The sequence below is a fragment of the Oryctolagus cuniculus genome, chromosome 7, assembly GCF_964237555.1.
Source record: "Oryctolagus cuniculus chromosome 7, mOryCun1.1, whole genome shotgun sequence".
NCBI classification, from domain to species: Eukaryota; Metazoa; Chordata; class Mammalia; order Lagomorpha; family Leporidae; genus Oryctolagus; species Oryctolagus cuniculus.
The window spans coordinates 44329407-44353932 of NC_091438.1; the positions used below are offsets into that span (position 1 = coordinate 44329407).

A 24526-nucleotide genomic window follows, 5' to 3' on the forward strand; every position below is an offset into this window, starting at 1 on the left:
CAGGAAACTGGATCAGAAGCAGAGCATCTGGGACTCAACCATTGCTGCAATGGAATGCTGGCGTCACAGGTGGCTGCTTCACCTCCTGCACCACAATGGCCCCTTATTTTTATTGTTACTTGAAAGGCAGAGACAGAGTAATTTGGGGCTGGTGCTGTGGCACAGTGGGTTAAAGCCCTGGCCTGCAGCACTGGCATCCTATACAGGCTGTTCTACTTCCGATCCAGCTCCCTGCTGGTGCCCCTGGAAAGGCAGTAGAAGATGGCCCAGGTGCTTGGGCCCCTGCACCCACATGGGAGACCTGGAAGAAGCTCCTGGTTTCTGGCTCCTGAGTCCTGGGTCCTGGCTTCAGATTGGCCCATGTCTGGCTGTTGTGGCCATTTGGGGAGTGAATCAGCAAATTAAAGATCTCTGTCTCTCTCTATATATATATAACTCTGCCTTTCAAATAAATAAATAACTCTTTTAAAAAAAAAAAAAGAAAGAAGAGAAAAAGAGAGAAAGATGAGGGGGAGGGGGAAGAGTAAGAAGGGAGGAGGAGAGGGAAGGAGGGTCACATTACAGATTATAGAAGACTTCAAATACTAGCTGCAGAGCTTGAATTGACCTAATAAAAACAGTTAGCCATTTAAAATGTTTGAGTAAATGATTGTAGATACACATATGTATATGAAGATAGACATCTACATATACAGAATGGTGTAGAAGAGTGGAGGGTCCCAAAAGACTGTCCGTGTATTTCTTGTTCCCATTTGTAGGTCAAACAAGAACTCCTCATACATTTGTTGAAATCCTATTTTTGGACTCAATGACCCTCACAAGTGGAAAGAACTGTAGTTTTGCCTGGCCCATTCCCTCATTTAATAAAGGCACTGAGGGGCCAGCACTGTGTCGTAGTGGGTAAAGCCACCACCTGCAGTGCCGGCATCCCATATGGGTGCCGGTTCAAGTCCCAGCTGCCCCACTTCTGATCCAGCTCATTGCTATGGCCTGAAAGCAGTGGAAGATGGCCCAAGTCCTTGGGCCCCTGCACCCATGTGGGAGACCCCAGAAGAAGCTCCTGGCTCCTGACCTTGTATTGGCACAACTCCAGTCATTGTGGCCATTTGGGGAGTGAACCAGCAAATGGAAGACCCCTCTCTCTCTGCCTCTGCCCCGCCTCTCTGTCATCCATGTCCCACATTGGAGTGCCTAGGTTTCTAGTCCCTGTTCTGTAACTGATTCTAATTTTTCCTGCTAATGGATACACCATGAGGCAGCAGGTGATTGTGCAAGTACTTGGGTCCCTGCAACTCACATGAGGAACCCAAATTGAATTCCTGGCTCCTGAGCATTTGAATGTAAACCAACAGGTGGGAGGTGTGTGTGTGTGTGTGTGTGTGTGGCAAATAAAATAAATTAGAAATTTTCAAACAAGTTCATAAAAATTGTGCATTGTTTTTAGAACTATGAATTTCAATTTTTTTACCAAAATAAGTTTACTTTTTAATTCTACTTTTCCACAAATGATTTGAAATATCTCCATAGTGGCAGAGTTAACACTGAGTTAGAATGCAGTTTTCATTTCTCATGTATTCCCCCCATTCAGTGTTTTCCTCCTCTGCAATAAAACACCATTTGGAAAAGATTGGGACAAAATTTGGTGTTCTGGAGATACTTTTTTATGGTTTTTTAAATTTATTTATTTGAAAGGTGGTGTTACAGAGAGGCAGAGAGAGAAAGAGAGAGTGGTCTTCCATCTGCGGGTTCACCCTCCAAATGGCCACAACAGCCAGAGCTGAGCCAATCCAAAGACAGGAGCCAGGAGCTTTTATATTCTACATGTTACTGGCTTTTTTTTTTGTATTTTTTTTTATTGTATGTATGTTATTGTATTGTATTTCTGTATGTTTTCAGGTCATCAGGTCCTTAAAGTACATGGGATAAAAGGGACGGTACTCATTGGAGTCAATTTTGTTGGCTATTCAGCAAAGAAAAGCCCAAAGGTAAGTGAAGATTATGAAATAAGATGTATAAATTGGGCCAGTGCTGTGGGACCATGGGTTAAAGCCCCAGCCTGCAGCTCTGGCATCCCATATGGGTGCCAGTTCAAGTCCTGGCTGCTCCTCTTCTGATCCAGCTCTCTGCTATGGCCTGGGAAAACAGTGAAAGATGGTCCAAGTCCTTGGGCCCCTGCACCCACCTGGGAGACCTGGAAGAAGCTCCTGGCTCCTGACTCCTGGCTTCAGATCAGCTCAGCTCTGATCGTTGTGGTAATTTGGGGAGTTAAACAATGGAATGGAAGCCCTCTCTCTCTGGCTCTACCACTCTCTCTGTAACTCTGTCTTTGGTATAAAAAAGTAAATCTTTAACAACAAAAAAAGATTTGTAAATTAGGGGTGGGCATTATGGAACTCTGGGTTAAGCTGCGTCTTTGGATGCCAGTATCCTGTACATGCCTAAGATCAAGTCCCACCGCCGTTTCTGATCCAGCTTCCTCAGAGCACCTCAGAGGCAGCATATGATGGCCCAGGTACTTGGGCTCCTGCCACCCACCTGGGAAATCTGGATGGAGTTCTGGGCTCCTGACTTCTGGCCAGGCCCAGCTGTTTCAGGCATTTGGAGAGTGAACCAACAAATGGAATCTCTCTCTCTCTCTGCCTCTCTCCCTCCTTCCCTCCATCTCTCTTCATCACTCTGCCTTTCAAATTAAACAATTGAACCTTAAGGCTTTGTTTTTTTCTTTTTAAAGATTTATTTTATCTGAAATACAGGGTGATAGATAGAGAGAGGGAGAGAGGGATAGAGAGGGAGAGGGAGAGAGAGAGAGAAAATCTTCCGTCCACTGGTTAACTCTCCAAATGACTTCAAAGGCCAGTGCTGGGTCAGGCTGATGCCAGGAGCTTCATCCAGCTCTCCCACATGGATGCAGGGGCCCAAAAACTTGAGCCATCTTCCACTGCTTTTCCCAGGCCATTAGCAGGGAGCTGGAGCAGAAGAGGAGCAGCTGGCACACAAACTGGCGCCCACATGAGATGCCGGCACCGCAGGCAGAGGCGTAGCCCACTATGTCGCAACACTGGTCTTGAGAATTATGCACTTCTGTGATTCTGTAACCTTTGGCACCAATGAGTACAGGGATTTTCTCTCACTGAGCTGAGAAATGAGAAATTGTGTGGTTCTCCTTACATTTCTAGGAAATTTCCGACTTGCCCAGATCTGCAGCTGTGGAACTGCTCCTGGTGGATGATGTAACTGTGCTGCCTGAGAATGCTACCATCTATAATCATCCTGATGTGAAGGTAGAAGCTGTATGGGTCTTGTGAAAGGGAATCATGTTGGAGGGGAGATTATCAAGAGTATGAGAAAACACTCACTTGGGGCAAGCATTTGGTGGCTAAGCTCCTCCTGGGATGCTCACATCCCATGTCAGAGTTCCTAGGTTTGGGTCTGGTTTCATTCTCCACTCCAGCTTCCTGCTAATGCACACCCTGGGAGGCAGCAGGTGATGACCCAAGTAGTTGGATCCCTGCCACCCATGTGGGAGAACAGGATGGAGCGCCTGCCTCCTGGCTTCCGCCTGACCCAGCCCACGTTGTGGCAGGCATCTGGGTAGCTTAGCAGCAGATGGGTGATCTCTCTCTATCTCTCCTGTCTTTCTGCCTTTCAAATAAATTAAATAAACAAATAAATTTTGAAAAACATTCACTTATATGTTGAAAATCGCATTCATATGTATAACACATATATAATAATTAGCTGTAATATTCTTAAGGTATATTTAATAATATTTTATATTGTGTCCATTAACTTTAATATTTTAACTCCACACCCTTTTAGATAAGTGGAAGCCATTCCCTTTGAGCTATTTATAAACTGAATGGAATAGAATATTGTTGTCTGATTGTTCCACAGGAAACATTTAACCTCGTGGAAGGGTCTGGTTATTTTTTGGTTAACAGCAGTGAGCAAGATATTGTCACCATCATTTATATGGAAGCAGAAAGCTCTGTCCAGGTGAGTTGTGGAGCTATTCCCAGACTGATGGTCTCAGGCCAAGTTCATTGTTAGGCAAATCATTAAAAATTTCACTGTGTGTCTAAAACTTGTTACAAAAGTAACATTTTCCTTTTTTTCTTTCTTTCACCTAATTGATTCTTCAACGAAAAATAGCTAAAATACTGAGCAAGTTTTGTTTCTATCTGAACTGAGAACAGTATAACATACATCTAGATTAGATTTCCATTAAAAAGAAGGCTAATTTTCATAGGTTTTAAAATGTATACCTGTGTAGATAATTAAATATACTAATGACTTTATAACTTGAGTATATCATGTTTTCAGGCAGAATATGAAAACTGGAAATATTAAGCTGACCCCACAGACAGTATGCCAAAGGACTTGTTTTTAGTTGACCTGCAGTAATAAAAATACCTAAAGATAATATTTATACTTATATATCTTTCTAAGAGCTCAAACAACTTCAGATGTCTTTGTTTTTAAAAAAAAAGGGAGTCAGGCACTAGGTGCTGACAAAAGATGTGAAAAAACATGCTGTTATTCAGAGCTGTAGTACAAGGAGGAAGAGTGAAGTGTCAGTCAGCTCCTAGTGGTGATCTCAACACCTGTAAATGGACTTGATTCTCTTCTTGAAATTCTTTCCTTGTCCATACTTAACAAGCTGGATACGTATGTTAGATTCTGCTTGAATTCAATCAACTTAAATTCTACTCTGTCAGTCAATATTTATTAAGGTACTTTGCCATGAAATGAAACATCCTGTTAAGAATACACACTGTACTATGCCTGAAATATGTGAAGGAACCTTCAAGAGTTCCCATCCCAAAGGAAGTAAGATGTCACATTTTCCGCTTTGAGGAGAATATTGCTCTGATTATGCTTGGACCATGTTTGCTTCTTTACTCAGCTGCTATCATCTTCCTTCTAGTTAATCCCAGTGCACCCTGGATTTCTCACCTTAGAAGTCTATGATCTTTGCTTGGCTTTCTTGGGCCCAGCAACAGCCCACCTCAGAGTGTCAGACATACAAGAGCTGGAGCTCGATTTGATTGATAAGGTGAGAGACGTCTGCTTTGTCTCAGATATGAAGTGAGCTTCATTCTTATTCCCTAACAACACTCAATATAGTTTCTTCTCAGCTACTACGTGTGTATAGCAGGACTCTTGGTAGTGTTTATAAAAATACCAGCCCTTAAGGGACAATACTCTGGCCCGTGCACAGGGTCCATGTGTGCGCCCGTGCTGCACAGCGCAAGGTCACATGGCAGAGCTGCAGCAGCTCCGGCTGCAGGAGGCGGTGGACTCCATGGTGAAGAACCTGGAGAGGGAGAGCATCCGTAGATGCAGAGCTTCATGTTCCAGTGCAGCACTGGCTGTTGTGAGGACAGCTGGGTGTCCATGCAGCAGGTGCACCAGTGCATCGACACTGCCACATGCCTCTGGCTCAGGCCCAGGCCTTGGTGACAAGCGAGCTGGAGAAGCTCCAGGACCGCCTGGCCCGGTGTATCATTCACTGCAACGACAAAGCCAAAGATTCCATAGACGCAGGGAATAAGGAGCTGCAGGTGATGCAGCAGCTGGACAGTTGTGTGACCAAGTGTGTGGATGGCCACATGCACCTCATCCCAACCATGACCAAGAAGATGAAGGAGTCGCTCTCATCCATTGGTAAATAAAAGTCTGCCGGTGGCCATCGGGGCTGTGGGAAGGAATCTATTTTTAAAAGGAATGGGAACTTTAGTCTTTTATGAATGAAGTTATAGAAGACAATGAGTTTAAAGTATATGAAACTTGCCTCTGGACACTGATTCCTTTATATTTCAATCCTTGGAAGTGAAAAAAAAAAAAAAAACTGGTGCTAAAATCTGGGTTAGAGATACAGGGGAGTGTTTTCGAGCCTAGACTTCATGTGGCAAGGGTTTGTGCTGGCAGTAGGGCCCTCCCTTGTATCCAGGCGGAGCCCCCCAAAGCACCAGATTCTTCTTACCTGCACAGGTACAGTAGGCGGTGGGTTCCTCTCACCTGCCTGAGGTCTGGTACAGTTGGAGAGAGGGGCTTCTGTGCATTGCCAGCCTCCTATTTGGCAGAGCTGTTGCCACACTGTTTTCCATACATTGTAACACAGAATTCACAAGGTCACTAGTGGAAAAGGGGAAAATATGTTTCTGGGCCTTTGTTTTGCTTGGTTTTGTTTTATATACAAGGGCATGAGGTTGATTCAAGATGTGGAGTTGGGAGGGAGAGTAGTTTGGGAAAGAATTTTTGAAGGACCCTGTGGACTGCATCTTTCAGCCTGGAGACAAGCAAACTCAGGAGAAGCGATGTCACGCAGGGTGTGGGAAGCACAGCTCCCCTCTCACGGGTCCCAGGATAAACTTGCGGCGACAGTTTCCCCTTGTAAGGAAAGGGGGTTTTGACCGTGACTTATACCAATATCTAGGAATGAACGGTAAAAGGTGAACTACTGGCTACATAATAAAGAGCTGTCAAGTACTAGGTTTGAAAGAACCTGAGTTTTGTGTAACGGAATGGGATGAAAGCCTAAACAGAGCATTGCTTACTTAGCCCCTGAATTAACAGAGCCTTATTCAGACAATCCCCTGGCGACTAGAAGGTCAAAGGAGGAAAAGCAGCAGCCTGGGGGAGCCTCAACTGCCTGAGAGCGGGGAAAGGGAAGGGAGCCCCACATTACCAGGTCCCATCTTGTCTGGGGCCCTTGCAGCCCACAAGTGTCGTGCCCCAGAATGGCACCTTATCATTTTTGATAAGGATCTTGTTTGTTTTTTTTAAGAACTTGCTGAAATGATCATATAGCTTGTCTGTTCACTGTTAGAATGCTGTGATATATTTTCCTAGTTGTTTGGTTTTAAAGAAAATAAATAAGGTTTAATCCCTGCCCCCTCCCCCAAAAAAGGGACAATACACCAACATTAAACATGATGAAGGTAAGTAGAACGTTAAAGAGCAACTTAAACAGTACACACACATTAGGCTTATAGGATCAAAGGCTGACCAGGAACATTTAGCATGAACATAAAAGGTTGTCTCCCTTTAAGCGTTAGACAGCCCTTGATGAATGAGATACCTCTATTAAACATCTACTATTTCCTTTTTTAAACTACTAGGTTGAGATAGGCAAGACTGTGTTAGTGACTGTGAGGGTTCTTGGCCCTTCCAAACGTCCATTTCGAAATAAATACTTCCAAAACATGGAGCTTAAACTGCAGTTGGCTTCTGCCATTGTCACCCTCACGTAAGTATCATTTCAATACATCTTTCTCCTTATGCTTGATATCATGGGGCTCTCCCTCCTGGGAGCCTGGGCAGCTTTCTCTTAGGTTACTTCAGATTTTCTCCTTTCCTTTTATTGGGTGGAGGGTGGGGTGGGGAAACAGGTAGAGAGAGAGAGCTGCCTTACTCTGGCTCATTCCCTAAATGCCCCTCAGCCAAAGGAGCCGAGAATTCAATCCAGGTTTCCCATGTGGGTGGCAAGGGCCCAACTACTCCACCCATCACCTGCATTAGCAGAAAACTAGAATCAGGAGCAGAGCCTAGATTCAAACTTAAGGGCTCCATTTTGGGACGAGTCCTAACCCGACTTTTAACGGCTGGACCAAGTGCCTGCCACTCCTTTCCTTTTCTGATACAGTAAATTTCAGCCCAAAACTCACTTCTCATATTCAGCCCTCTACAAGATACCTATTTCAGGTTCTCAGATGTTTTGTTTGGGGACTAAAATCATGTGTGCGTCATTAATATTTCCATTAAAAAAGATTTATTTATGTATTTATTTATTTACTGGGTGGGGAGGGGAGCATCTTCCACTTACTGGTTCAGGGCCAGGCCAAAGCCAGGAGGCAAAAACACCATCCTGGTCTCGCTCTTGAGTGTCAGGGGCCCAAGCACTTGGTCATCCTCTGCTGCCTTCCCAGGCACTTTGGCAGGAAGTTGGATCAGAAGACGAGTGCTCAAACTGGTGCTCCAGTGTGGGATGCCCATGTCACAAACAACAACTTAACTTGCTGGCCACAACACTGGCCCCTCCCTTTTTTAAAAAATTTATGTATTGGGGCTGGCGCTGTGGCGCAGTGGGTAACGCCCTGGCCTGCAGTGCCAGTATCCCATGTGGGCCTCAGTTCGAGACCCGGCTGCTCTATTTCCCATGCAGCTCTCTGCTATGGCCTGGGAAAGCAGTACAAGATGGCCCAAGTCCTTGGGCCCCTGCACCCATGTGGGAGACCCAGAAGAAGCTCTTGGCTCCTGACTTCGAATTGGCACCGCTCTGGTCATTGCTGCCAATTGGGGAGCGAAACATTGGATGGAAGACCTCTCTCTCTCTCTCTCTCTGCCTCTCCTCTCTCTGTGTAACTCTGACTTTCAAATAAATAAATCTTTAAAAAAAATTTATGTATTTATTTATTTGAAAAGCTAAGTGATAGGCGAGGGAGAGAGAGAGAGAATCTTCCATCTCCCCAAACTGTGTGCAATTGCCAGGGCTGGGACAGGCTACAGTCAGGAACTCAGAACTCCGTCTTGGTCTCCCATGTGGGTAGCAAGGACCCAAGTTACTTGGGCCACCTTCTGCTGCCTTCCTAGGTGCAGTAGCAGGAAGCTGGATTGGAAGCAAAGCAGCCAAACTCTAACTGGCACTGTGACATGTGATACAGGAGTCTCAAGCAGTGCCTTTACCAGCTGTGCCACAATGGCCGCTCTAATATTTCCATCTTTTAAAATTTCTCCTTGTGGGGGAGGGTACTGTGGCTTAGCAGGTAAAGCCACCACCTGCAGTGCCAGTATCCATATGGATGAGTCCTGGCTGTTCCACTTCCAACCCAGCTCCCTGCTAATGTGCCTGGGAAAGCAGTAGAAGATGGCCTAAGTGCTTGGGCCCCTGCCACCCATGTGGGAGACCTGGAAGAAGCTCCTGGCTTCGAATCAGCCCAGCCCCAGCCATTGCAGCCATTTGGGGGGTGAACCAGCTGATGGAAGTCCCCCCCTCTCCTCTCTCCCTCTGCCTCTCTGTAACTCTGCCTTTCAAATAAATTTTTAAAAATAAAATTTTTTAAAAAAATTTCTCCTTGGAGGACCAGCATTGTGATGTATCAGGTAAAGCTGCCACATGCAATGCCAGTACCCCCTTATGGGCGCCAGTTCAAGTCCTAGCTGCTCCACTTCCCATCCAGCTCTCTGTTAATGTGGCTGGAAAAGCAGTGGAAGATGACCCAAATACTTGGGCCCCTGTACCCACATGGGAGATCCGGAATAAGCTGCCTCCTGGCTTCAGATGGGCCCAGCTCTGGCTTTTGCAGCCATTTGGGGAGTGAACCAGTGGATGGAAGAGTCTCTCTCTGTCTCTCCCTCTCTCACTCTCTCTCTCTCTCTCTCTCTGTGAACTCTGCCTTTCAAGCCAGGGGACTATCAAAAATCTGTTTAGAAGCAGAGACACTGTCGTTCTCTCTGAGAATGGAGAAATACAGGAATTCCAAGACAATTTAGTATTTGCAGGTTTGCCAATCTATGTTTATATTGCCCTATTCCCTTGGAACCTTAGAACAATTTTTTGTCCCTCATAAGCTTCCTATTGTTGCTATGAAATTTGTCTTGGCTCTGGAAATTTACAACTATTGTCTTGCAGTTCCCCCTAGCCGAATTAAAATGAGCATAAAATGTTAAACATCTTGAAAATCTGCATTGCTGGCCACTCTCAAAAATAAATCTTTTAAGGCCCGGTGCTGTGGCATAGTGGGCTAGGCCTCCGCCTGTGGCACCAGCACCCCTTATGGGATGCTCTTCTTTCAATCCAGCTCTCTGCTATGGCCTGGGAAAACAGAGGAAGATGGCCCAAGTGCTTAGGCCCCTGCACCCATGTGGGAGACCCGGAAGAAGCTCCAGGATCCTGGCTTCAGACCAGCACAGCTCCAGCCATTGGAGCCATTTGAGGAGTGAACCATCAGACGGAATACCTTTCTGTCTCTCCCTCTATCTGTAACTCTACCTCTCAAACAAATAAAATAAAACATTTAACACAAATCTTTCTTATGATAAATGCATGGATCTTTGCAGGCTAATGGACGAACAAGATGAATACTCTGAAAATTATATCCTTCGAGCTGTCACTGTTGGGCAAACCACACTTGTAGCTATTGCCAGAGACAAGATGGGGAGAAAATTCACATCAGCTCCTCGGCAAATTGAAGTAAGGAAATGATCTCATCCAAAATTTATACTTCATCTTTTTTAGCATTGTGTATCTTTTTCTATTTAGTTTGCACAAATTGAAAATCATCTGACCAAAAAATAAAAATATGAGAGTTGTCTAACTCTTGAACAACTTATAGTATGCTTTTGGTCTTTTGTTTTCTGTAAAACAGTAATACAGTTCTTGTAGAAATTTTGCAAAGCACAAAAGAACGTTTAAAAATACAGCGTAAGGGGCTGGCACTATGGCTCATTTGGTTGGTCCTCCGCCTGTGGCGCCGGCATCTCATATGGGCGCTGGGTTCTAGTCCGGGTTGCTCCTCTTCCGGTCCAGCTCTCTGCTGTGGCCCGGGAGGGCAGTGGAGGATGGTCCAGGTGCTTGGGGCCCTGCACCTGCCATGGGAGACCAGGAGGAAGCACCTGGCTCCTGGCTTTGGATCGGCACAGCGCGCCAGCTGTAGTGGCCATTTGGGGGGTGAACCAACAGAAGGAAGACCTTTCTCTCTGTCTCTCTCTCTCACTGTCTAACTCTGCCTGTCAAATTAAAAAAAAATGCAGCATAAAAGTCACCTGTAGGGGCCTGTGCTGTGGCATGCTGCAAGTCCCAGCTGCTCCACTTCCAATCCAGCTCTCTGCTAACACTCCTGGGAAAGCAGTGGAAGCACTTGGGCCCCTGACCCACCTGGGAGACCCAGAGGAAGCTCCTGGCCCCTAGCTTCAGATCATCCCAGCTCTGGCTGTTGCAGCCATTTGGAGAGTGAACCAGCAAATGGAAGATCAATCTCTCTCTCTCTCTCCCTCTCTGCCTCTGCCTCTCAAATAAATAAATATCAAAAAAAAAAAAAAAAAAAGCTGCCACCTGCAGTGCTGGCATCCCATATGGGCAACAGTTCGTGTCCCGGCTATTCCACTTCCAATCCAGCTCTCTGCTATGGCCTGGGAAAGCAATAGAAGATGGCCCAAGTGCTTGGGCCCCTGCACCCATGTGAGAGACCTGGAAGAAGCTCCTGGCTCCTGGCTGCAGATCTTCCCAGCACTAACCATTGCAGCCATTTGGAGAGTAAACAAGCGGTTGTTAAGATATCTCTCTCTCCCTCTCTCTCTCTCTCCCTCTCTCTGTATCTCTCTGCCTCTACCCCTACCTCTCTGTAACTACCTTAAATAAGGGGCTGGCACTTTTTTTTTTTTTTTTTGACAGGCAGAGTGGACAGTGAGAGAGAGAGACAGAGAGAAAGGTGTTCCTTTGCCGTTGGTTCACCCTCCAATGGCCGCCGAGGCCGGCGCACTGCGCTGATCCGATGGCAGGAGCCAGGAGCCAGGTGCTTTTCCTGGTCTCCCATGGGGTGCAGGGCCCAAGCACCTGGGCCATCCTCCACTGCACTCCCTGGCCACAGCAGAGGGCTGGCCTGGAAGAGGGGCAACCGGGACAGAATCCGGCGCCCCGACCGGGACTAGAACCCGGTGTGCCAGCGCCGCTAGGCGGAGGATTAGCCTAGTGAGCTGCGGCGCCAGCAAGGGGCTGGCACTTCTTTAAAAATAAATAAATAAATAATTTTTTTTTTTTTTAAATAAGAGTGGTTGCCTCTAAGTTGCAGAATTACAGGTGACTTTTTTTTTAAAGATTTATTTATTTGTTTGAAAAGCAAAATTATAGAGAGGCAGAGGCAGAGAGAGAGAGGTCTTCCATCTACTAGTTCACTTCCCAAATGGCCACAACAGCTGGGCTGGGTTGATTCGAAGCAAGGAGCTTTTTCCAGGTTTCCCAAATGAGTGCAGGGACCTAAAAACTTGGGCCATCTTCCACTGCTTTCCCAGGCACATTAGCAGGAAGCTGGATCAGAAGTGGAGCAGTGGGGACTTGAACCAGGGCACATATGGAATTGCTAGCACTGCAGGCGGCACTTTTACCTGCTATGCCACAGCCCTGGCTCCAAGGCAACCACTCTTAAGATTTCAATTAGGGGTGATGTTGTGGCACAGTGAACTAAGCCGCTGCTTAAGGTGCTGGCATCCCATATCTGGGCACAGGTTCAAGTTGCAGCTGCTCTGCTTCTGATTCAGCTCTTGGCCAGTGTGCCTGAGAAAGCAGTGGATTGTGGCCCAAATATTTGAGACTCTGCCACCCACGTGGGAGAACTGGATGGAGTTCCTGGCTCCTGGCTTCAGTCTGCCCCAAATCTGGCTGCCTACCTTTCAAACAAATATTTAAAAGGAAAAGAAAACAGACTTTTACTACAACAAATGAAAAAGGAGAGGCTGATTGTTGTGGCACAGTGACTTAAGCCACTGCTTGAAATCCCGGCATCCCATAATGAAGGACTGGTTCAAGTCTTGGCTACTCTACTTCCTATCCACCTTCCTGCTCATGTGCCTGGGAAGACAGCCAATGATATCCCAAACCTACACTCACCCGCCCATTGGTACCGTTTGGGTAGTGAACCAGTGAATGGAAGATTCTCTCTCTGTCTCTCTATCCCTCTCTCCCTCTCTCTCCCTCTCCCTCTCTCTCTCCCTCTCTCCCTCTCTTTTTGCCTTTCAAATAAATAAGTAAATCTTAAAAAAACAATATTTCAGTGGATTTCCTTCACTCTTTCCCCTGTGAATATTTTAACGTGGATAACTCACACTCTTGTTTTCATCTGAATCTTTTATCAAAAGTATTTTCTTATGTTATTAAAAGCTAATTGTTGGTGAAAGTGGGTAATAGGTGCCTGAGAGCTCATTGTTCAAAAAAATTTAATTGTAAATATAAATTTAATGGCCACTTTTACTCCAGTATGTGGATATATAGTAACATATGTAAGTATTCCCACTTAAGCTACTTAAAACTTTTTGCTATTATAAATACAAGTAGTAACTTCTTTGTACATAGTTAGAAGTTTTCCTTAGACTAAGACCAGTCATTTGTTATGAAATTGACTCTAGTTAGTTATTGTCGTCTTTTGGGTTTTCTCCTTCAAGGTGTTTCCTCCCTTCAGACTTGTTCCGGAGAAAATGACACTGATTCCAACTAACATGATGCAGGTGATCTGAAAGAAAAATAAGGTTTACCTTCTCTCTCTCTCTCCCTCTCTCTCTTTCTCTCTCTCTCTCTCTCTCTCTCTCACACACACACACACACAAATCCTCTTCCTGTTGTCTTCCTCTTATCTACTCCCAACCAAATACAACCGAATTTGATACCGAAGAAAATGAGTGTTTTCCCTCATTTACGATGTACGTGGTATAAACCCTCTCTTGGAGTCCCATGGACAATTCACAGCACTTCCATTTCTTCTGCATTTGAGCTGATATGGGATATGCTCTACAGGAAGTGCGGGGAACTGAAGAAGTCAAGTTGTTTGGATAAAATGTTGGGGAAAGGGATGTGACTTCTTCCCGATATTCCAGGTATTCACTGGCATGTTTATAAATTCCAGGTAATGTCTGAAGGCGGCCCCCAGCCCCAGTCAATCATTCACTTCTCCATCAGTAATCAGACTGTGGCTGTTGTTAATAGGCGTGGACAGGTCACAGGCAAGGTGGCTGGCACAGCTGTGGTCCATGGCACTATCCAGGCAGTAAATGAAGATACTGGAAAAGTCATTGTGTTTTCTCAGGTATTAGTTCTGCTTCTGCTCTTCCATCTGGGAACCAGATTCATAGTGGGGAGGTGTGGGAGGGCTTCGTGATGATAAGGGCATAAGCAGCACAAAAAAACCCTGGTAGTCCCCCTTACCTTGCATTCTCTTGACAGGCACGGAAAACAAGTCATTTGTAGTGAAAAACCTACAGAGTATGGGCATTGTTGTAAGACATGGTCCCTATCATGAAGTAGTTTCAAGAAAAAAAAAAAAAAACTATCTATGGTGTGAGGTTATTGGTGAATGCCAAAACAACAAACCAGTTGTTGTAAGCATCTTTGTCCACCCCACAGAAACTCCCTCTTAGACTAAGCTTGCTCTCCACCCTGTTGAGCAGGATGAAGTGCAGATTGAAGTCGTTCAGCTGAGGGCTGTGAGGATCCTCGCAGCTGCAACTAGACTCATCACAGCCACTGAGGTCAGTAGGCTGGCCTGTTCCTGGCTCACACTCTGATAACACCAGGCAAGGGAAATGTAGGGCACAAGACCACTTTTTCTTTCCAGATGCCTGTTTATGTCATGGGAGTGACCAGTACCCAGACCCCTTTCTCATTCAGCAATGCCAGTCCCGGGCTCACATTCCACTGGTCTATGAGCAAAAGGGATGTATTGGACCTCGTGCCCAGGCATTCAGAGGTATGAGTTTCTCTATTTATTCTATTATCTTAGTCATGTTGATGTCCGACTTATTTTATTTCCTCATAAGTTTTAGATTGGCTCATTTTCTAAACTATACAGTATTGTCATCTATCTACTTTTACTGTTGTTCTGTGAACTCTGGAAACCTGCATATCATATGAAGAATCCAAATTTAAGGGTTAGGTGTTATGGCACCATGGATTAACTCTGCTTGGGATGTCCACATCCCATATTGGAGTACCAGTTCTAGTTTTGGCTGCTCCGCTACTGATCCACTCATTGCCAATATGCCGGGGAAGCAGTGGATGATGGCCCAAGTACCTGAGCTCCTGCCACCCATATAGAGTTCCTGGCTCCTGGCTTTAGCTTGGCCCAGCTCCATTGTAGCCATTTGGGAAATGAACCAGCAAATGGAAGATCTCTCTCTCTCTCTGCCTTTTAAATAAATAAATATTTTTAAATTTTGAATTAATTTTTAATGTAATTTTAAAATATGTTTAAGGCTCCAAATTTTGAGTAATCACGATACTATATGAGTTTTAATTATTTTTGCTGGAAAAAGCTCTCAAAAACAAATTTTTTTTACATTGTTTTGTTTTTTTTTTTTTTTTTTTTTTTTTGGACAGGCAGAGTTAGTGAGAGAGAGAGACAGAGAGAAAGGTCTTCCTTCCATTGGTTCACCCCCCAAATGGCTGCTACGGCTGGCTCGCTGAGCCGATCCCAAGCCAGGAGCTAGGCGCCTCCCTCTGGTCTCCCATGCAGGTGCAGGGGCCAAGCACTTGGGCCATCCTCCACTGCCTTCCCTGGCCACAGCAGAGAGCTGGACTGGAAGAGGAGCAACTGGGACAGAATCCGGTGCCCCAACCGGGACTAGAACCCAGGGTGCTGGAGCCACAGGTGGAGGATTAGCCTAGTGAGCTGCGGCACTGGCCTATATTGTATTTTTTGAATAATATATTTACGAGCAGGTGGTTTTTATATGAGTAACACCTGATATCTTTTAACATGTTCAGACACTTCTAACTGTGTTCATAACCATGGTGCCTGCATGATATGAAAGGTGTATCCAGAGGACTGTAGATGGCACTGTGAAGCCAGGCAGGTTCCTGGGCCCACCTTAACAGGAGCTGGAGAAGAACGGGATTCGCACAGTGGGCTGTCAGTCATCGTGAACATTGACCGGCAGCTGGTTCTGGGTACATTGTATCAGAGCCAATTTAAGAAATATTAGTTAAACAACCCCTCCATGATTCCGTTTGGTATCTGGTGGTGCTGGCTCCTAGTTTCACATCTACTGTGCCTGGAACCATGGACATGAGGACAATCCTCAATGCATCTAAAGAGTTTGTTTCTGAAAATATATGTGATCTTTGTATGCACAAAACATTAAACTTCACACTGAAGCCTGAAAAAAAAAAAAGTTTGGTAAGAAATTAGGTAAAGTGTGCTACAGACAACCTATATCTAGTTCATAGTGTTGGTACCCGGTCATCTGTTTGATGAACTCACCCAAGATAGCCTGAGGACAGTGCCAGCCACCTAGGTCTGAGCATTAGCTTAGGAAGGAGGGGTCTGGGGCCATGGCAATGCAGTAGGTCACAATTCAATGCTAATGAGAACAAAGAATTAGAGTTAGAGCTTGGACAAGAACAGAAGGGTTACAGGAACTACAATTAGGAGAATATGTCTGGAGCCCGCTAAAAAGATAAAAGGAGAAATATGAAAAAAAAAAGTTTAAAAATCTATTCTTAGGACTGGCGTTGTGGCACAGCGAGTTAAGCTTCTGCTTGTGACACCAGAATACTACATGAGTGCCAGTTCCAGTCCCAGCTGCTCCACTTCTGATCCAGCTCCCAGCTAGGGAAAGCAGCAGAGGTTGACCCAAGTACTTGGGTCTTTGCTACCCATATGGGAGACCCAGATGCACTTCCAGGCTCCTAGCTTCAGCCTAACTCATACCAGACTGTTGCAGCCACTCAGGGAGTACATCAGAGGATGGAAGCTAGCTCGCTCGTGCTGTCTCTCTCTCTCCTCTGCCTCTCTGTAACTCTGCCTTTCAAGTAAATAAATTTTTTAAATCTATTCATAATTTTTCTAAAAATATGCTGAGTCTATAATTTAGGATGGTAGGTTCTTCTATAAGGTACTTTCCAGAGCCCAGTTGTATTTGGAATGGAGGAGGATTGGAACTGTACTTAGTTGGGTATGATTCAGCATGGAGATTTGGCTTTGTTTCTGGAAGAGCAAATCGAGGTTGTGTGAAGAGAGGGAATGGCCTAGGCCTTAGTTTTTTAGCTTTGTTATGTAAAGTACCAATGTTTCCTGTAGCAGATGGAATCACTGAGAGCCATGCAAATATTTTCTTTTCCTGCCTCAGACTCAGCATAGGCAAACTGAATGATGAAATGGGTGAGAGAAAGGTCTGCATTGCCCCACAAGGCAGACTTCCTACACTGTGGAAATGTTGCTATTTAGAGATTCACTTGGATTAACCAATTTTAAGCCACTTGTTGTTTGTTTTTTGTTGTTTTTTGTTTTTAAGTGTCATTTTATTTGAAAGTCAGAGAGGAGGCCAGCGCTGTGGCGCAGTGGGTTAAGGCCATGGCCTGAAGTGCCAGCATCCCATATGGGCGCCGGTTCTAGTCCCGGCTGCTCCTCTTCCAATCCAGCTCTCTGCTATGGCCTGGGAAAGCAGTAGAATATGGCTCAAGTCCTTGGGCCCCTGCACCCATGTGGGAGACCAGAAGGAAGCTCCTGACTCCTGGCTTTGGATCGGTGCAGCTCCGGCCGTTGTGGCCAATTGGGGAGTGAACCAGCAATGGAAGACCTCTCTATCTGTCTCTACCTCTCTCTGTAACTCTGTATTTCAAATAAATAAAATAAATCTTTAAAAAAAGAAAGAAAGAAAGAAAGGAAGAAAAAGAGAGACAGAGAGAGAGAGAGAGAGAGAGAGAGATCTTCCATCTGTTCACTCCACAAATACCTGCCACAGCCTGGGATGGGCCAGGCTGAAGCCCAGAGCTCAATCCAGTGTCCCACATGAATGGTAGTGACCCAATGCTTGGGTTATCATTTCCTACCTTTCAGGGTACACATTTGCAGGAAGCTGGATCAGAAGCAGAGGAGCCAAGACTCAAACCAAGAACTCTGATGCGGGATCCAGGCATCCCAAATGGTGTCTTAGCTCCTGTGCCAGAAACCTGCCTCACCACTTGCTCTTAGCCTGAGGCTCTTTTCCAGACAACTGATTGAGATTTGCACAAAGGAAATGAGATTTGTTAAAATATTTATTTATTACATATTCGAAAGGCAGACTTAGAGCGAGAAAAAGAGAGAGATCTTCCATCTGCTAGTTCACTCCCCAAGTGGCTACAACGGCCAGGGCTGGGCCAGATTGAAGCCAGGGGCCTGGAACTTCATCCGTGTCTCCCACATGGGTGGCAGGGGTTCAAGTACTTGGGCCATTTTCCAGTTTTTCCCAGGCACATTAGCAGGGAGCTGGATCAGAAGTGAAGCAGCTGGGACTGGAGCTGGTGTCACGAGTGGCAGCGTAACTTGCCATGCTACAGTGTCAGCCTCAGGAAACGAGAGTTCTTATGTCAGAGAGAAGGGAGAGGCGATTTTGGAATTTGGGACTCAACTATGAGTCAAGAGAGGTAGAAAGGTTTTGAGGGCTGTTGCCAGCAAGAATGCTGGGGAGTTAGGACATGAAATGCGAAAGGTGGGCAAGTGCTTTCTTCAACACATATTTGCCTTCATTTTGACCATACTGTCCCTATTGCCAGAAGTCTGTCGAGTTCTAATCCTCCTAATCCCATCTAGACTGGAATGGTGAGTAAGGCAGGTAGGAAGATGGTCAGCCAGTTTTAGCATTGTCCTAAAGATGGAGCTTCTCTTTCTGGAACTCATTGTTCCCTACTACCCTGAACTCCAGGAATAGTTTGCTTCACTTCGCTCCTATCTCAGCTTCTATTGTCTGGGCCCATTTTGGAAACCACTTCCATCATTTCCACTTTTCTATCAATGAATTAACTTTGAGGTAATGTAAAAGAGTCTTAGGCATGCTTGCTACAATGAGTTGAACACTGCAAACATAGATTTACTTCAAGGAGGACTATGCTACTGGGAATAGGAAAAGAAAAGGCTATGGGGCTAGTGGTTAAGATGCCTGAATCTCGCCGGCGCCGCGGCTCACTAGGCTAATCCTCCGCCTAGCGGCGCCGGCACACCGGGTTCTAGTCCCGGTCGGGGCGCCGGATTCTGTCCCGGTTGCCCCTCTTCCAGGCCAGCTCTCTGCTGTGGCCCGGGAGGGCAGTGGAGGATGGCCCAGGTGCTTGGGCCCTGCACCCCATGGGAGACCAGGAAAAGCACCTGGCTCCTGGCTCCTGCCATCGGATCAGCGCGGTGCGCCGGCCGCAGCGCGCCGGCCGCGGCGGCCATTGGAGGGTGAACCAACGGCAAAGGAAGACCTTTCTCTCTGTCTCTCTCTCTCACTGTCCACTCTGCCTGTCAAAAATAAAAAAAAATAAAAAAAAAAAAAAGATGCCTGAATCTCATTTCAAGAGAGCCTGAGCTGGATAACTGTCTGCACTCTTGACTCCAGCTTCCTGAACCCTGGGAGGCAGCGGTGGTGGCTCAAGTAGTTGGGTTCTTGCCACCCATGCAAGAGACCTGGATAGAGTTCCTGGTTCCCAGCTTTATTCTCTGGCCCAGAGTCATTATAAGCAACTGAGAAGTGAACAGTGGAGGGAAGCACTCTCTCAAATAAGAGGAAGGGGTCGGGGGGAGCAAATGAAAATAAACTCTTGTACTCTAGTTCTTCTAGAAAGCCCTTTTCAACATACATTTTCCTTGTTACAACAGAGAAGGAAGGGCACAGTGTTTACTCATGAATATTTCTGAATCCATACCCTCCCTGTCTAGGTGTTTCTACAGCTCCAGGTAGAGAATAACTTTGCAATGGTTGTCCGTACAAAAGCAGCTGGCCGGACCAGCATCAAAGTCACTGTCCGCTGCATGAACAGTTCCTCTGGGCAGTTGGAGGGAAATTCGTTGGAATTGTCTGATGAAGTTCAGATCCTGGTAAGCTCCTAAACCTAGATCTTGGTTTTGTATATCAAGGAGAAGAAAATCTTACCATCTATGAAGTGCTTAGTCTAAAAAGAGAGGGAGAAACTACTAGAGAGACTCTTGGAACAGGTTTGTAGTTCCTAGGCCTGTGTTATTTCTGCTAATCGCTTCAGTATAGTATTGACATTAGAAACCTTAGCACATGTTCTTCCTTCAACTCCCCACACTATGAACACAAGCTGTGAACCTATAATACCTAGAGAGGGTTTAATTTCTGAGCTGTGGCATCTAATGTAGATGCTATGACTTGCCCATTTAGATATATTCACAGGTAGAATGAACTACAGTCCTAATTTGTGGTAAAGTGGAAGAGTATGAACAGTTTCTTCAGATGTTCTCAAGCAAAAACCTAAATGGCTGTATTGTTTTTAGAATTCAAGATGAGTCACCATTGTATGGGGCAAGTAAGTTTCTCTGTTTCCTAATTTGGAGCTGATTCTTGCCCGCTCTATTTTGGTTTTTTGGTTCTCTGTCTCAGTGTGATGTAGAGGAGGTAGTAGTCCCTTACTAATTCAACATTATAGGTTCTCTGTTCCAAAGTCTTTCAATTATCAGAGCTAAAAGTACACTTTTCAAAGCTATTTTATAATTCATATCTAAGTGATATAGAAGATGCAGTGAGTAAAAACTGTGACCATTCCTAGTCCCTCTTAGACAGAAGCAGGACTCATCAGGTTGTCTATTCTAGAATACCTAGATCTAAGTGCCTGGCTCATTCTGAAAAGGAGTATTGTGGAAGATCTTAGACTAAGTAGAAGTTAGGCAGACTGTTAATTTGTGATTATCCTGTGTGATTTTACTGAAGTTCACATGGAGTAAAGGCCATAATTTGTCTTTCTAAATGAGGAAAATATTATTTTCTCGCTATAGGTGTTTGAAAAACTCCAACTTTTCTATCCGGAGTGCCAACCCGAGCAGATTCTGATGCCTATGAACTCTCAGCTTAAACTCTACACCAACAGGTAGGGAAGGGAAAGGAGAGACCAGGTTATAACTTCAAGTATCTTCAGTAAAACATTGCACACGGAAACAACTACATTTGCCTTCTAGGAGATTTTTCTATTCCCTGACTACTTTGTTTTTAGTTAAGGTGACATTTACATTATATAAAACTAACCATTTAAAGTATAAAACTCAGTGGCATTACACACACACAGAAGTGTACAATCATCACCTCTACCCAGTTGCAAAATGTTTTCAGCACCACCTAAGCAGACCCCATTCCCTTAAGCGGTCACTCCCCACTCTCCTTCCCCCCACCCCTGACAACCAACAATCTGCCTTCTGTCTCTGTGGATACTCTGGATATTTCATGTAAATGGAATCATGCAATACAAGACTTCTTACGTTGGTTCCCTTCAGTTAGCGTGTGTTTGAAGTCCATCCTCAGTGTATCATGTATCAGTACTTCATTCTTTTTTGTGACTGAATGATCACTCCGTTTTATGGATCAATCACATCTTGTTCATGCAGTCATCCACTGATGGACATTTGGGTTGTTTTCACCTTTTGACTGTTGTGAATAGTGCTGCTATGAACGCTCATGTACAAGTATTTGTTTGCATGCCTTTTTTCAATTGTTTTGGCTGAATAATTTTTTACTGATAAATGTGTCCTAGCCTTTGATTTTAAAGATATAAGAATAATATAAAATGAGACTTTTATCAGAAGCACACAATGTGGAGAATGGCAAGCAGCCATGAACAGCCTCTCTCGGCAGGGCCCCCGTTTGTTCCCTAGGGAAGGAGCTGCCTTTGTGAGTTCTCGTGTTCTCAGATGTTTCCCTAATTCATCCGTCATTGAGGAGGACGGTGAAGGACTCCTGAAAGCTGGATCCATTGCAGGGACTGCCGTCTTGGAAGTCACTTCCATAGAACCTTTTGGAGTAAACCAAACAACTATAACTGGGGTTCAGGTGAGTTCAGGAACTTCTGCAAGGCAATAATAAGAATACAATGGCCTGAAGAGGCAGCTTTGTGGGACAGGTGTTACGGCCCAGCCACCAGCATCCCATATCAGAGTGCCTGGGATAAATTCCCACCTCTGCTTCCAATCCAGCTTTCTGCTAACTTGCACCCTAGGAGGCAGTAGATAATGTCTCAAGCCCCTGACAACCACATGGGAGACTGGGATGGAGTTCCCGGCTCCTGGCTTTGGCCTGGCTCAGCCCTGGTTGTCGCCATTATTTGAGGAGTGAAATAATAGATGAAGATCTCTTGTCACTTGACCTTTCAAATAAATAAAAATAAATAACTTTTAAAATGAAGCAAATCTCCTTTTTTCCTTTTTTGAGACTAGAAACTTCTCTGAATGTCAGACATGAAAGTGTAAGATAAGAGGCAAATCTTAGCATGATGATAAACCGCCAGATTAAAATGGACTTGAGAGCCCTTGTTATTTATAAAAGAAATTGGCCTCAAATCGGTACGGTTGTCTTGGTTGTTTTCTGAGCAGCTTTGGCAAAAGAGCTGCTGTGGGATAAATGTAGAACTACTGCCATCAAAATCAGACTTTGTTGTTAGAATTTAATTTTACTTTTTAAAGGTTTGTTTATTTATCTGAAAGTCAGAGAGAGGGAAAGACAGAGAGATCTTCCATCTGCATGTTCACTCCCCAGCCAGGACTGGACCAAGCCAAAGCCAGGAGCCAGGAGCTTCTTCTGGTCTCCCATGTAGAGTGGCAGGGGCCCAAACACTTGGGCCATCTTCCGCTGCTTTTTCCAGGCCTTTAGCAAGGAGCTAGATCAGAAGTAGAGCAGCTGGGACAAGAACGGGCACCCATATTGAATGCCAGAACCGCGGGTGGCAGCTTTATCCCTTACACCACAATACCAGCCCCTAAACTTTAAAAACTCTAACAACAAGGGCTGGCACTGAGGTGTAGCAAGTAAAGCTGCTGCCTGCAATGCCAGCATCCCATATGGGCAGCTGTTTGTGTCCGTCCAGGCTGCTCCACTTCCAATCTAGCTCCTTGCTAATAGCCTAAAAAAGGGCAGTGGAAGATGGTCCTAGTGTTTAAGGCCCTGCCATCCAAGTGGGAGACCCGGAAGAAGCTCCTGGCTCCTGGCTTTGGCCTGGCCCAGCCCTGTCTGTTGAGGCCATTTGGGGAGTGAACCAGCAGATGGAAGTTCTCTCTCTCCCTCTGGGTCTCCTTCTCTCTCTGTAACTCTGTCTTTCAAATAAATAAATAAATCTTAAAAAAAAATTTTTTTCAAGTTTAGAATTAGAAGAGAGCTCAGAGGTAAGCCGGTATAATACACACAAAAAAATTAGGCATTGACCATCTACCATGTTCCAGCCACTCTGATGGTTCTGCTGTGCCACAAAATCCTCTGAGCTAGGACTGTTAACTCCACTTAACTACTGAGAAATCCGAATCCCAGGATAGGTGCGTGAGGCGATGAAATAATGAAGTTATATGATTCAAATCCAGACTTCTCTTATTGTAGTGCAACTATTTCCTACAGAATGAAACACAACCCATGGTATTTTTCATAAGTAATCAATTATTTATCAATAAATACTGAGCACCTTGCTCAATTCACCTATTTTCAGTCCTTTCCTCAAAACCTCCAACTTCTCTTCACGTAGCTTTAATAATTAAATAACCACTTCCTGTGCTATCATAATTCTTTTCACTTCGATTTAAATCACCTCAAATCAAATCTGTTTCTATTGTTAATTACAGATCTCAGAATATGGTAGCAGCTCTCCTCTAGTGCATCCTTCTCTGTCTTGTCTCCCACAGGTAGCGCCTGTGACTTACCTGCGCATGAGCAGTCAACCCAAGCTGTACACAGCTCAAGGAAGGACCCTATCCGCCTTTCCACTGGGCATGTCCCTCACTTTTGTTGTTCAGTTTTATAATAGCATCGGAGAGAAATTCCACACACACAATACTCAGCTTTACTTGGCTCTGAACAGGTATGGAAGTCAAAGGAATTATGTTGGTACTGTGGGAATGTTATGTAGCAGCCTCAGCAGGTTCTTCTGACATGCTGAACTTGGAACCTGATCTTTATGTCTTCTGTTAAGATTTTTAAAAAAGATCAGAGTCAGTTAAAGAATGGTATTAGTTTAAAAAAAAAAAGAATGATATTAGTTATCAATAAAGAAAAATTTCAGGATGTTTGGAATCTGTCAAGTCCTAATTCACAGAAAGACCCATAAAGAGTTCATTGGAGTGTTATTATCCAAAAGCTTTACTGGACAAAAAATAACAAGAAATCCTTGTAGTGAAAACTCACTGCCATTGTTCTCATGAGAACTGAGGGGATGCCGAACCAGGCACCCTGCACAGGAAGGTGGTAGGATGGTCCTTTCTGTGCACAGGGAGGTGGTAGGATGGTCCTTACTGTGCACAGGAAGGGGTAGGATGGTCCTTACTGTGCACAGGAAGGGGTAGGATGGTCCTTACTGTGCACAGGAAGGGGTAGGATGGTCCTTACTGTGCACAGGAAGGGGTAGGATGGTCCTTACTGTGCACAGGAAGGGGTAGGATGGTCCTTACTGTGGATAGAAGGTGATAGGATGGTCCTTGTTTGGTCTGTGGCCGCCTATTCTCCTGTAGAATTCCTTCTGAGCTTTTGAGATGCTTGACCATAAAATGTTGCAATAAGGTCCACCCCAGAACTGCTGATGGACTGCTGACTCTTCAGATATTTCTCTCTCTCCTGTCTATTTTTAGAGATGACTTGTTGCTTATTGGACCAGGAAACAGGAACTACACTTACATGGCTCAGGCTGTGAACAGAGGGGTGACAATTGTGGGGCTCTGGGACCGGAGACATCCAGGCATGGCAGATTATATTCCTGTTGCTGTAGAGCACGCCATTGAGCCAGACACCAAGCTTACCTTTGTTGGAGATGTCATTTGCTTTAGTACTCACCTGGTCAACCAGCATGGTCTGTATACATTTCCTTCTCTACTTCACAGCT

At 45.1% G+C, this 24526-nt stretch overlaps 1 protein-coding gene and 1 pseudogene across 3 annotated transcripts in view; both read left to right on the forward strand.

Moving 5' to 3' along the window:
• The window catches only part of NUP210L (nucleoporin 210 like), a 125805-nt gene that overhangs the window by 82862 nt on the left and 18417 nt on the right, over positions 1–24526 (forward strand). For 2 of the 3 annotated variants that reach the window (XM_070077685.1, XM_002715340.5), the window contains 15 exons: positions 1897–1985; positions 3177–3281; positions 3895–3996; positions 4928–5056; positions 7125–7252; positions 10063–10195; positions 13159–13221; positions 13617–13796; positions 14158–14238; positions 14325–14456; positions 19383–19541; positions 20460–20551; positions 21330–21504; positions 23337–23512; positions 24276–24493. In XM_070077685.1, the coding sequence (XP_069933786.1) occupies positions 1897–1985; positions 3177–3281; positions 3895–3996; positions 4928–5056; positions 7125–7252; positions 10063–10195; positions 13159–13221; positions 13617–13796; positions 14158–14238; positions 14325–14456; positions 19383–19541; positions 20460–20551; positions 21330–21504; positions 23337–23512; positions 24276–24493 (1962 nt within the window). The remainder of the gene's footprint in view (positions 1–1896; positions 1986–3176; positions 3282–3894; positions 3997–4927; positions 5057–7124; positions 7253–10062; positions 10196–13158; positions 13222–13616; positions 13797–14157; positions 14239–14324; positions 14457–19382; positions 19542–20459; positions 20552–21329; positions 21505–23336; positions 23513–24275; positions 24494–24526) is intronic. The other variant, XM_070077684.1, reaches the window with a different exon arrangement.
• On the forward strand, positions 5067–7110 carry LOC100352678 (protein FAM136A pseudogene; annotated as a pseudogene).